The sequence below is a fragment of the Symphalangus syndactylus genome, chromosome 4 (assembly GCF_028878055.3).
Source record: "Symphalangus syndactylus isolate Jambi chromosome 4, NHGRI_mSymSyn1-v2.1_pri, whole genome shotgun sequence".
Taxonomy (NCBI): domain Eukaryota; kingdom Metazoa; phylum Chordata; class Mammalia; order Primates; family Hylobatidae; genus Symphalangus; species Symphalangus syndactylus.
The window spans coordinates 102,627,074-102,640,517 of NC_072426.2; the positions used below are offsets into that span (position 1 = coordinate 102,627,074).

Consider the following 13,444-nt stretch of genomic DNA (forward strand, 5'->3'; position numbering starts at 1 on the left):
CACCATGCCCGGCTAATTTTGTATTTTTTAGTAGAGACAGGGTTTCTCCATGTTGGTCAGGCTGGTCTCAAACTCCTGACCTCAGGTGATCCGCCCACCTAGGCCTCCCAAAGTGCTGGGGTTACAGGCGTGAGCCACTGCGTCCGGCCTGAATGGGAGTTTTTAATCCGTACTTTTTTCTTATTGAAGCTGAATGTCATATACCCCTCTATTTCCCTAGGCGAATCCATGAAAGAAGTATGTTGCCCTCTATATGAAAAAGCAAGCTTGTCTTCTGCAGAAAATCAGTAACCACTCATTTTTACAGATAAATACCCCCCAAATGAATCTCTGATGACTGATCTGATACTAGTCTGCAATTCTAGTTTTAGCATTAGGCTCACTCCTCATATTTGGGAGAAGATGTCCAATTCTGTAGTAATGTGTAACATAAAGTGGTGTCAATTTATAAATAATATCTTCTAATGGATTAATGCTCATTTGCAATGATCACTTCCATACAAATTTAGGTAAAGATGTTATTCGGAATTGGATTACCTATATTTAAAAATGTCAAACTAATGTGCAACTCCCTAAAACTGTTACTACAAACAACTATTTTGCCACTCAGCCTAAAAATAAAACCTTTCACCCAAATGACACATCTTAATAGCCATATTTTAATCTACGTAATTTTAAACTATTCTAAAAGAATCCATTTCTAGCTGTCAGACAAGAGTTGAAACTGGGACAGGAGTTTGAAGGGACTAATTTAAAAACCCACTTCCCTGCTTGGAGACACCTCAAGAATTTCTAGGCTCACAAGGTGGGTGAAGTAAGGAAAGAGACTAAGAGCTGAACAGTGCCGTTCTTTGCGAGCCCCTACTGGCACAGGCTGAGCCGGCTGCGGAGAGGGCTGCGAAGAGTTAACGAGGGACCGAGCCCCCAGCGCCGCGGGATTCCCGCATGCTCCCTCCGCCCTCCCGTCCCCACCCTCTCGTTTTGGCAAGGGATTAAAGTGCTCCCCCCTGTGGCAGCAGTGACCCAGAAATGAGTTTGATTCACATAGTCCTTCCTCCATAACAAGCCAAACGCCAGACCGAGAGTGCCTCCGTGAGCGAGTGCCCGGTGTGTGCGCGCCGGCGAGAGCAGGGGCCCGCCCGGCTCCCCGCCCGCCCGCCCGCCCGCCGCGGCCCGAACTCATGCAGCTCCGAGCGAGCGAGCGGCGCCCAGCCCAGCGCCTTGGCCGAACCCCTCCGCAGCAGGTACGCGCGCGGGCCTTGGGGAGCGCGCGGGGTGGGCGCGCCGCGCGTGTGTCCGCGCGTGTCCGCGTGTGGGTCCGTGTGCGCGTCCCGGTCCCGCGGCGGCGGCGGCGGCGGCGGCTGCAGGACGAGCCGAGAGGCTCAGCCATATTTGATGGTTTTGTTGCTTTGCTCGGGAGTTCTCGGGAGTAATGCCGAAGGTCGCTGCCTAGTGGAAATAATATAGTACGTCATTAATATGGCGCCAAAAGATTGGGTTCTCGATATGTAGCGAGGAGGGAGGGAGGCAGCCGCTGAGCGCAGCGTTACTATCCCACCAGTAACTTGGGCATTGCCGGGGCGGGGGCCAGAGGAGGAGGAGGAGGAGAGGATGATTTTTGGATCCTGAGAATTGATCTATGTTGGATCAGTAAGTTTTATTATGATTTTTTTTTTTCAAATTTGGGGGGCTGAAGACTTAGAGCTATTTCTTCTTTTGGATTTGCGAAGAACACGCGGCTTTCAGGTGAAATCATCAATTAAACGCGTTTAGTAGCAGAAGCCTAGTTTAAGTTGGCTTTAGTTTATAGGTTTTTTTTTTTTTTTTTTTTTTTTTAGAAAGCCAAAGTGCATTAGGCTGCATGAAAGTGGAAAGCATAGTAGCAACTTGGTAGACAGATGGCAATGGCAGAACGCAGGTTCGCGTACATATATGAATCCAGAGTGTGTGAGACCGTGTGTGTGGTGGGACTGTATTTGTCCAAACATAGGTGTGTGTAGGTACATCTGTGTGTGGTGGCCGCAGCCCTGGCTCTTGTCACCGCGTCACCACATGTCCAAAATATTCATTGCATCAATTCAAGGGCAGTGAGAGGGGGGTGGGGGTGGGGGGACAATTTGGCAATTAGATTCTTCCGAATTGGGCTTCCAGTGATCAGATCTTTTGCTTACGGCGCGACTGCTTGTAAAGTGTAAAACCCCTTAATCGATGAAATGGGGTAGGAGTTGGCGTTGGTAGAGCAAAGTACCGATTAATCATGAACTTAAAGGGGATTGCAAATTGCAACCTTTGGCACCATCTGCAAATTGTGGGGGTGGGGTATCTTAGTCTCCTTGCTTCCTTAAATGAACGTGTAGTGTGTACCCCAGGACTGCAAGTTGCAGAGCCTTTCAGTGCACGTGTCTTGTGCCTGTGAGTCTGTGTTTGCGAGTTGGGGGCTGTTGTTCGGTAGCCAGCAGGCTTTCCGGGTTGCTCGGCATTGGCTTGCAAATGCAGGAGAGGGATGGAATGTGGAATGTTGACCGGGGAACCGAATCCTGTCGGAACGGTCCCATTTGCTGGAGAAATTCGATCCCTTCCACCTCCTTCCCGCTCCCCCCCGCCCGCCTTCGGGCAGGAGGCGGGGCTGAGGACGCGGCTGCTGCTCAAAGTGGCGGAGCGCGGCGGCGGGAGGCAGGTGCACGGCACCCGCTAGTGGGGGTGCCTCAACTTCCGCGGGCGTTTAAATAGCAGCCTCTCTCCCCTCCCACCGGTAATAGGTGACCTGGCGGCCGAGGGCGGCGGGGGAGGGAACCGGGGGAGACTCGGGAGCGAGCCTCCGCGGCACGTGGGCAGGTGCTGGGTGGCCCCGGGGCCAACTTTTGTAGCCCGCCTCTGGCGTTTGAGGAGAGGCGGCCCAGTGTGGAAATGGGGGCGGGCTGCGGCCGAGGCGCTGCTTCTCCGCCGCGGCCGGAGCGTCACCTAACGGTCCCAGCTGCGCCGCCCGGGCCGGGGTGGGGGGTTGCGGGGGCGGGGACGCCCGGCCCGCCGCGCCCGCCCCGCACAAAGCCCGCGGCGCGGGGGTGGCCGCCGCGCCCCCGCCCCGGGAACGGCCCGAAGCCCGACGCGGTCCCCGCGCCGGTTCCGGCGGGCGGCCGCAGGCGTTTGTTTGTTGGTTCCGTGCCGCCTTCCTCGCCGGATGGCTTCCTGTGACAGAGGTGATACACAGTTTCCAGAACTGTCTGGGGGCGGGAGCGGGAGCCGAGCCCGCTCGGAGCTCCTCGCCGCCGCCGCCGCCGCCCCCATCTTAAAACCGTTTCTCGCCGGCGCGCCCGCCCCAGCCCGAAGGTGCCGCCCCGGAGGGACTCGGGGAGGGGGACGGCGCGGCCGTTTCCAGCGGCGCAAGTGGCTTCTGGACGCGAGGGAGCGTTTGATTTGCAACTGGGGCCGAGCGGATTGGTGCAGCTGGCGGCGGCGGGGCGGGAGGAGCTGCGGTGGCGGGGGGTGGCCACTTTCAAATGGAGAGGGCGGCGGCGGCGGCGGGGACGCCGCTGCGGAGGGAGCGGGGCTTGGTTGCGCCACGAGAAGGTGTCATCATTGCACCGGGGCTAATTCCGGCGGAGGTGCCGGGAGTTACTTTCCCCTCCTCCCGCGCTGTTGTTTCTGTCGCCTCGGGAGGAGGAGGAGGAGGAGGAGAAGGAGGAGGAGGTTTGGGAAAGAGGGAGGGGGCGGCGCCGCGCGGAGCCGCGGCCCTGCGCATTCCCCGGCGGGCGGCGGGAGCCGCGCGGAGCGTTCGCCGCTGCGGGGCGGCGGCCCAGCTCCCCCACAACCCCGGGGTGCCCCCCCTTGCTGGGATCCTCAGCCTTCTCGCGTCCCCCCCTCACTCCGCCACCCTCCCACGAGAGCTCCTCATTCTCGAGTCCTCAACCCCGGCTCGGCGCGTCCCGGGTCTCCCCCCGCCCCACGTTTTCCCCCGCGCCAGGCTCCGCTGGCTCCAGGTTTCCCACCCCAAGCCGGCGGGGGCGGCCGCAGTCCCGGCGCCGGTGAATGCTGAGAGCAAACAAAAAAGCGGGCGATTTAAACATGCCTTCGAAACCCGTTAGGAAATGCGTCGTCATCCGGAGACCGTTTAAAAGGAGCTTTAGCTTGCCTTCTAGTAACGAGGGGGCTGGCGCCCTGCCTCGCCTCGGCGGGGGCGAGGTGCTGTCGCCCTCTATTTGCCCCGGCCAAGAGGGAATTTAAATTTTCTTTTGTAAAATGACAGCTGCAGTGAATGACCTGAGACAGCTACGTTTTTAGGAAAGTAGGAGAGGATCTGAGGTTTCCATTAATGGGAATGCTTAGGGGGTTCGTTCCCAAAGGTTTTTTATTAGGTGAACTATTTTTCCTTTTTATACTACCCGCCATGAAGGCTGGCTCTCTTGCTACTTGTAGCTCAAGGCTAATACCTTTGCAAAGCTAATGAACTAGTTTTAAGATAGAGGGAAATTATTTCCCTGAAAGCTGATTTAGGTAGTGACTCCCCAGTGGTTACAGGTTTTATAGTAAGTTGCATTTTGATCAAATCACAACTGATCAAGATTTAATCACTTACAGGTGGAGAAAGGAAGCATTCAATATGTCCATACTTACATTGACTCAACACTTTTGATGTAATAATTTGTTGTCGGTGGGTAACATATGTGGGGGGAGTTAAATGGGATGTTTTGTGAGTAACACTCTTAGCAAGTACATGCAACCCAGAATTTTTATTGTCCTTTTCTCCCAAAGATCTTAGTCTCATTTACTTACGGTCACTTTTTTTTTTTTTTTCCTGGAGACGGAGTCTCTCGCTCTGTCACACAGGCTGGAGTGCAGTGGCATGATCTTAGCTCACTGCAACCTCCGCTTCCCGGGTTCAAGCGATTCTCCTGCCCCAGCCCCCTGAGTAGCGGGGACTACAGGCGCGTGCCACCACGGCTGGCTAATTTTTTTTGGTGTTTTTAGTAGAGACGGGGTTTCACCGTATTAGTCAGGCTGGTCTCCACTCCTGACCACGTGATCCGCCCGCCTCGGCCTCCCAAAGTGCTGGGATTACTGGCGTGAGCCACCACGCCCAGCCTACTTACGGTCACTTGTAAGTCAGATGACTTTCTGCTTGGTATTTTACTGTCTTCTTCAAAGTTTGCATACTTCTCTAAGTGTCTTTTACTTGGCATTGTCATTTTAATGTGTAGAATAAATATAATTTTAAGCTGTTTAAGTGTTATGTTTCCTATTTCCTTTCGTCCCTATTTAGCAGAGATAATGGGAGTGTCTGAAAGTAAGGTAGAACTTCAACTTGATTCCACCTTTAAGATTACAGACTGCTTGCTAGTAAAAGTTGGGTTGGTTGCACATATATTTTAGCTTTAACAAAGGTAGGTATGTGTTCATTTAAAAGAAAAAAAAACCCACCTTCTTAGTTCTCCCAGCTTCATTTGACTGGTTTTCTGCCTGTAAACCAGTGCTTTGCTTATATTAGTTATCAATACAGGGATAGCAATGAAAAGTACGTGTGTCTGGGTGAAACTAGAGGGAGAAAACCTAGAGGGAGTTTGAGGAAATGTGTTTTGTTGCTTAGCCTAGGGGGTTGGGGAAGAAAGATGACCTAAAAAACAAACTTGGAGGACTAGGTGAGAGTAAAAGCAGATTTCCATTGCGTCTTGCGTATGGTAGGCACGTGATCGATATTGATTTTTGACTTCAAGGAGCTGTTAAAAAGTTACTACACAAGTAGTGTTACATGTACGTTTTTGAAAATTAGAAAATACAAGGAAACAAATATAAAAACAAATTGCTACCATCCATAGATGACTACTGTATTGCCTTCAGATAATTTTCTATGCATGTACATGTGTGTTTTAATAAAAATGAAATACATGTATATACCATCTGTAAGGACTTTTTTTTTTTTTTTTTTTGAGACGAAGTTTTGCTCTTGTTGCCCAGGCTGGAGTGCAATGGTGGGATCTCACTGCAACCTATGCCTCCCAGGTTCAAGCGATTCTCCTGCCTCAGCCTCCTGAGTAGCTGGGATTACAGGCTCCCGCCACCACGCCCAGCTAATTTTTTGTATTTTTAGTAGAGATGGGTTTTTACCATGTTTGCCAGGCTGGTCTTGAACTCCTGATCTCAGGTGATCCACCCGCCTTGGCCTCCCAAAGTGCTGGGATTACAGGCGTGAGCCACCGCACCCAGCTCTAAGGACCTTTTTTTTTTTTTTCTGTCAGCTAGCTTGGTTAGTTTTAATATAATCTATTACTGTGACGTGTCCAGATTTCCCCATTTAGCCCCAGAATGTAATAGAGAAGCTTTGTCTAAACCACTCCCTAATAAAGGACCATTTATTGCATCGACTTAAGTCGATTTTAATCTTAAGTAACTTTTTTTTTTTTGAGAGGAGTCTTGCTCTGTAGCCCAGGCTGGAGTGCAGTGGTGCGATCTCAGCTCACTGCAAGTTCCGCCTCCCTGTAAGCTCTGCCTCCCGGGTTCACACCATTCTCCTGCCTCAGCCTCCTAAGTAGCTGGGACTACAGGCGCCCCCCCCACCAGGACCCGCTAATTTTTTTGTGTTTTTAGTAAGACGGGGTTTCACCGTGTTAGCCAGGATGGTCTCGATCTCCTGACCTCGTGATCCACCTGCCTCGGCCTCCCAAAGTTCTGGGATTACAGGCGTGAGCCACCGCGCCTGGCAATCTTAAGTAACTTTTTGACACTGAGGAGGCAAGCCTTTGGAAATAAAGTTACCTGAATTTTAAAAAAGCAGGAAATCAAAATGGTATTTATTGTAATTTGGAAATCTTAGATTTGGAGATCATCTGCTTGCTTAATGTTACTTTCCACAGACTTGTTGGAAAAAGATTTATCAGATGTTTGTGTTTCAGTACTGAGGTGGTTGGAACAGTAAACATCAAGATATCAAACACGGATTACATCCTGTCTCTTTAGGGTTTGGTCAGAGTGAAGAGGAGGCGTAGGAATCTGTCACAGTTCTGCTTCCTTCTTTACTTTCTTGTTTGTGAAGCTCTTCCCTGTCATTTAGTATTATGGGGCACCTGTTACAGCATTACAGTTAATGGTCTGTCAGAATTTGCATTATAAAACTGGTTTTCCCATGAGGTTTATAAAACATATCTTGTAGAGGGCAGTATGACATATTAGCGAACACACCTTGCTTTTTATTTGGGTTGTCATTAAGAGGTTTAGCTTGATAAAACAGTGAAAGTTATGTCACGTTTAAACTTATTTCCTCCCTTGTACAAGCCTTTAACTTAGAGAATTGGCACCATATTCAACAATACTTTTTTTTTTTTTAAACATGAAGGGTGAGTTTGCTTGGAGTTTCCAGTTTCTTAGAAGGTATCAGCAATCTTAAATTAGGAAAGTAATTTAATTCCTGAGACAGGTAAGTTGTTTCCTTAAAAGTCTTAAAGTTAAATCTGTTTTCTCCATTTTCAAGTCCTTGCAGCACTTTATATGACCATGTATTTACAATCTGGACATTACTATGTTTGTTCTTTTTATCTTTGTGGAATGTAATATCTCAGAAAGTTGAGATTTAATTGAGTCTATTGTCCTTTGCCTAGTGTATTTCTCATATGAAAACTTTGGTTTGTGATCATGAGGGTGTATGCATTATTTTGGTCTTTTCTTTTTTTGCAGTTCGTAGCCCTGATGAAGCAAGTTACTCTGCTCTCCTAATAAATGCAAGAAAATGACCTTGGAGGGCCTTTTTAATTACACATAGAAGTGACAATTTGTAAGTTTAAGGTTGGGTGTCATGGAATAGAATGGAAGAAATTGATGCTAAACTTTGGCTATGATGGGGCCTTTCCCAGCCCAGGACTTGAATGATTATTAAGGATCCTTTCCTCACCTCAAAGCACAAACATAAAGATTACCAGACTTGGGATGGAAAGCCTTTATCACTGGGAAAGGGGCCATGTATTTTTACATTTAATCCCCTAGACCTATAGTATACGATGTGTACACAGTAAATGTTCAGTGACCAAATTTTGGTTACTCTAAAATGAATTCAGTATTTACTTTTTGCCTTTGGTTCTTCAGGTAGAGGTAAGACATAATGTGATAGAGAGCAGTTGAAGAAAGTTAATTTTTTTTTTTTTTTTTTTTTTTTTTTGAGACGGAGTCTCATTCTGTCGCCCAGGCTGTAGTGCAGTGGCGCAATCTCGGCTCACTGCAAGCTCCGCCTCCCGGGTTCACGCCATTCTCCTGCCTCAGCCTTTCCGAGTATCTGGGACTACAGGCGCCCGCCACCACGCCTGGCTAATTTTTTTGTATTTTTAGCAGAGACGGGGTTTCACCGTGGTCTCGATCTCCTGACCTCGTGATCCGCCCGCCTCGGCCTCCCAAAGTGCTGGGATTACAAGCGTGAGCCACTGCTCCCGGCCAAGAAAGTTAATTTTTAAAACCTTAGATTTTTTGGGGCTTACTTGTTGAGGGAAGTAAACTACAGTTTTCTCTCTCTGTTTTTTTTTTTTTTTTTTTTTTTGAGACAGGTTCTTGCCCTGTCACCCAGGGTGGAGTGCAGTGGTGGGATCTTGGCTCACTGCAGTGGGTTCAAGTGAGTCAGCCTCCGGAGTAGCTGGGATCACAGGTGCATGCCACCATGCCTGGCTAATTTTTGTATTTTTTAGTAGAGACGGGGTTTCACCATGTTGGCCAGGCTGGTCTCAAACTCCTGTCCTCAAGTGATCCACCTACCTCGGCCTCCCAAAGTGCTAGATTGCAGGTGTGAGCCACCGTGACTGGCCAGTTTTCTATTACTTGGAAGGCGCTCACAATTGGCATCTGTCTGTGTATTTTTTGTTAGAGAGATGAGGTTTCACTATGTTGCTCAGGTTACCCAGGCTAGTCTTGAACTCCAGAGCTGAGTCCTCCCGCCCTGGCCTCCTGAGTAGCTGGGATTACAAGTGTGCACCCATGTGGCTGGTGGCGGTAATATTTTGAACTATTGATCATTTAGTGTCTCCTGTGCAGGAGATTTTATTAATTTGAGAATTCATGGCATCTTCCATGAGAGTTTATAAGCACTTACTTTAAGTGAAGATTTCAGTGATGTGGGTCCACACTGAGGCATAAAATAATCTTCTTTTTTTTTTGTTTCCCACTTACACCAGGGTAAGGAACAAGAAATAGCAATGTTATTGGCAAGTTGCTTGAGGTTGAACTTCATGGCTTGCTTTAATTTAGCACAAAGTGCACTAAATGCAATTTAAAATTTTTATTGATTACTCTTTGTCATCTTTATGAGCATCAGTTATTTCCATGTGGAAATGCAATGATGCACTTAACATATAGAGACTGAGTGTTGGTGGTTTGTAACTTTTTAAGTTGGAGACTGGAAACTGAAACACCCAGAAAACATGGGTGTTTCCTTAAGTACATCCTTGGATTCTAGTTTAAGTTCTGGTGACTTCTTTTTATGATTTCTCTGTGATCCTTTTACTGCCACTGTTACCATGTGTTGTAGTTAAAATGCCTATTGAGAACAGTGATTTTTCTGCTTTTTGGTCATTAACTTGAAAATCAAGTAAGAAGCTTGTTAGAAGTTTTTAAAACTTGTGTACACTGGCTCCAAGTAGGAGCCTCAGGGGTTTTCTTTTGAGAAAAACCCACTGGTTTTACTGTGGCCTTTATTTAAGTTGCTTAGAGGTTCCCTCAATGCCCTCCTTTTGATTATTGCCTATTCTAGTTAGGGACTTCTTTTTTTTTTTTTTTGAGATAGTCTCACTCTGTTACGCAGGGTGGAGTGCAGTGGCACGATCTGGGCTCACTGCAACCTCTGTCTCCTGGGTTCAAGCAATTCTCCTGCCTCCGCCTCCCGAGTATTTGGGATTACAGGCGTGTGCCACCATGCCCAGCTAATTTTTGTGTTTTTAGTAGAGACGAGGTTTCACCATGTTGGCCAGGCTGATCCCGAACTCTTGACCTCAGGTGATGTACCTGCCTCAGCCTCCCCAAGTGCTGGAATTAGAAATGTGAGCCACCATGGCCGGCCATACATAGTTAGGGACTTCTTAAGGAGTGATTGTGTCTGATCCTTAATTTTGTAAGCTTTGAGGTACTTGTCCAGCACCTGGTAACTGATTCACATTGAACTAAACACACATAATGGTGGTTTATAAACATCATACTACTCATCGGTTGATTTATAGGACAGATCAGTTGCCTTTCTCTGTAAAGAGCCAGGTAGTCAATATTTTAGGTTTTGTGGGTCATATGGTCTGTCACAACTGCTCAAGTCTGCAGTTGTGCCAGAGCAACCATGGGTAAAATGAATGTGAACGTGATATTTATGGATATAGAAATGTAAAATTTTTATAAACTTCATATGTCATGAAATGTTCTTTGGCCCTCTACCCTCAACCATTTAAATATGTGAAAATCACTCTTAGCTCAAAAACCATACAGAAACAGGCTGTTGACCCCTGATTGGTTGGTTGGTTGATTGATTTGAGACAGGGTCTGTTGTCCAGCCTGTTGTCCAGGCTGGAGTGCAGTGGTGTGAATTCCAGGGCTCACTTGATCCTCCCATCTCAGCCTCCCCAGTAGCTGGGACTGCAGGCATCCCCCACCAGGCCTGGCTAGTTTTTTGTGTTTTTTGTAGAGATGGGGTTTGCTGTGTTTCTTTGTTCTCGAACTCCTGAGCTCAAAGGTTCTGCTCACTTTGGCCATCACTCCCTGGCCTCCCCAGATTTATAGTAAGACACAGCAGCTACTTGATTGTTTCTGCTGGTGGTTGAGCTCCCTTCTAGGAACTTGAAAATACAAGTTGAAATTAGAAGTTTGTTTGGAGGTAGTTGGCTATGCTGAGGGCTGTGGGTTGTTTTTGTTTCGCTCTTGTTGCCCAGGCTGGAGTGCAATGGCGGTTTTTTTTTTTTTGGCGGGGGCAGGATCTCTCTGTTGCTCAGGCAGTAGTGCAGTGGCATGATCATGGCTCAGCAACCTCCTGGTCTCAGGCAGTTCTCCTGCCTTAGCTTCTGGAGTAGCTGGGATTCTGATCCTAGATCCCTTTTGAGGATAAAATGTGTAAGAACAAATACCTTGGTCATCTCTCACACCCTCCAGGGGGGTCAAGCTAAGAAGCCCTGTGTAAGAGGATATGTATTATAAGATTGGGTTCCGCTACAGAGGGAGATAATGTCAAGTAGGGTGTATGTGTCACAGCAATCAGAAGTTAATGCCTGTCACTCCGGGAGAACTCATACTCCTGTGGTAGTGTTTAAGGAACTGCTGACACATTCTTCCCGCTTTACCTTTTGTGTGCTTCACTACGCAAAATGAGTGGCATTTGTGACCATCTTGCCATGAATCTGTGTTTCAGTTTCCAAGTTAACAGACTGTTGTTCATTGACTACATTTTCAGTTTTTGCTCTCTGATAACGTTTCATGGCCTTAATCATTCACATGACGTCTTTTTAAATCCCAGTGTACATCCAGGAGGAAGAGCCCATGGTACAGGAATCTGGGAGGAGGTGGCTGGCACAGGAGGAGAGTGCCCGCCCACCCACCTGGGGAACTGGTCTTTGGTTCTGCTACTGCCTTTGCACTAGATCTACTTATGTGTGTTTGTGCAAGTTGATAAACATGCAGAAATCCATGTACTCCTCTTTAAAAGTAGGAAAGGTGGATTAAATTATTTTAAATTGTTTCTGAAATCCTCTCTAGCTCTGCAGTTAATTATGATTTTATGGGTTTCTTTTGGGAAGATTTCTTGTAGACACAATCTGTGTTGTGAGACTTGTAGACACAGTCTACGTTGTGAGACTGAGACATCAGCCTCAGAGTGCTTTCTAGACCTTGCTGCTAGATTTGAGACCATCTTAGGTTTCCATGATCATAATAACAAGGCTTGTACAATTGTGATGAAATGTTTGTTTTCATATATAACTTGGATGATTGTGTAAATGCTGTTTTTGTCAAGTGTGTCATCTAGGTTTTCAAATATACAACATTGGGAGTCTCTCTCTTTTTTTTTTAAAACAGTACTTTAAAAATTTTTGGTGACTTAACATTGTTAGTGGTAACGGATAGTTTCTGACAACCGGGTATAATCAAGGAACAAAGTTGCTGAAAAACAGCTGCATTTCAATCTGTGCACAGTGTAATTGTCATTAGCTGGTTGAGTCTGGTTTCTGCAGAAGCTGCTTTGTATATCCTGTATAAGAACATCTGGTTTGAGCATTTAAACATTTTTTTTTTTTTGAGGCGGAGTCTCGCTCTGTCGCCCAGGCTGGAGTGCAGTGGCGCAATCTCGGCTCACTGCAAGCTCCGCCTCCCGGGTTCATGCCATTCTCCTGCCTCAGCCTCTCCGAGTAGCTGGGACTACAGGCGCCCGCCACCACGCCCGGCTAATTTTGTATTTTTAGTAGAGACGGGGTTTCACTGTGGTCTCAATCTCCTGATCTCGTGATCTGCCCGCCTTGGCCTCCCAAAGTGCTGGGATTACAAGCGTGAGCCACCGCGCCCGGCTTAAAAATCTTTTAAAATTACTCTGTAGACATTTAGCATTTATTGGCTTATTCCACCAAGGATGGAATAATGGGTTGTAGAATCCTTTCTCATGCTTATTCTTACCTTCGTTCATTCAGAAGCACTTGGTTTTCCTAAAGTGTCTAATGAGCTTTTAGAGTTTGACATGAAGTGTGTAGGTTTGTATTATAGAAATTAGTACCTGGTTCAGAGACCCCCCAAGGCAGAATGGAACACAAACTCCTGATTTCAGTGAAATGCTTTAAAAAATAAACATTTCATTTTTATATATTCTGAAGAGATTAATCTGACCCTAGCTTTCCCTGATAAATTGTCAGAAAACTGTGAGATGAGGAATAAGACATATAGGGCAAATGGGCTTTATCTCTCTTGGTGGTAGCACTGTGTTAAGGAGGATTCTGAAGATATGTGCCTGGGGGTGTGGAAAAGAATGACCTAATTTGTCAACCATGCCTGCCATAGGTGGAAGGAGTGGCATATTTGCCAGCTACCTCTTGAACATAGCCTTTTTAAATTTTTTCCAAAGTAGTACTACTGTGGAAATGGATAAGGAGTTGAAATGGATTCTTTTTTTTTTTTTTTTTTTTTGGGATGGAGTCTCACTCTTTTTACCCAGGCTGGAGTGCAATGGCATGATCTCGGCTTACTGCAACCTCCGCCTCCTGGGTTCAAGCGATTCTCCTGCCTCAGCCTCTCGAGTAGAGTAGCTGCCAGGTTTGAGACCACCAACCTGATTACAGGTGCCTGCCACCATGCCCGGCTAATTTTTGTATTTTTAGTAGAGGCTGGGTTTCGCCATGTTGGCCAGGCTGGTCTCGAACTCCTGACCTCAGGTGATCTGGCCCGCCTCGGCTTCCCAAAGTGCTGGGATTACAGGCATGAGCCACCATGCCCAGCCTGTGTATAGTTTAAACCCTAATTTTCCTGT

General features: G+C 47.3%; 1 protein-coding gene across 8 annotated transcripts in view; it reads left to right on the top strand.

The window, feature by feature from the left end:
- The first annotated feature begins 1,059 nt into the window (after positions 1 to 1,059).
- JADE1 (jade family PHD finger 1) overlaps positions 1,060 to 13,444 on the top strand; it is a 65,609-nt gene continuing 53,224 nt past the window's right edge. The window contains exons 1-2 of one of the 8 annotated variants that reach the window (XM_055275866.2): positions 4,113 to 5,095; positions 7,325 to 7,759. Coding sequence is in view for 1 of the 8 variants with exons in the window: in XM_063638187.1 (XP_063494257.1) it covers positions 3,179 to 3,197 (19 nt within the window). In the remaining 7 variants the exon portion in view is untranslated. The other 7 variants (XM_063638188.1, XM_055275862.2, XM_063638190.1 and 4 more) reach the window with 7 other exon arrangements.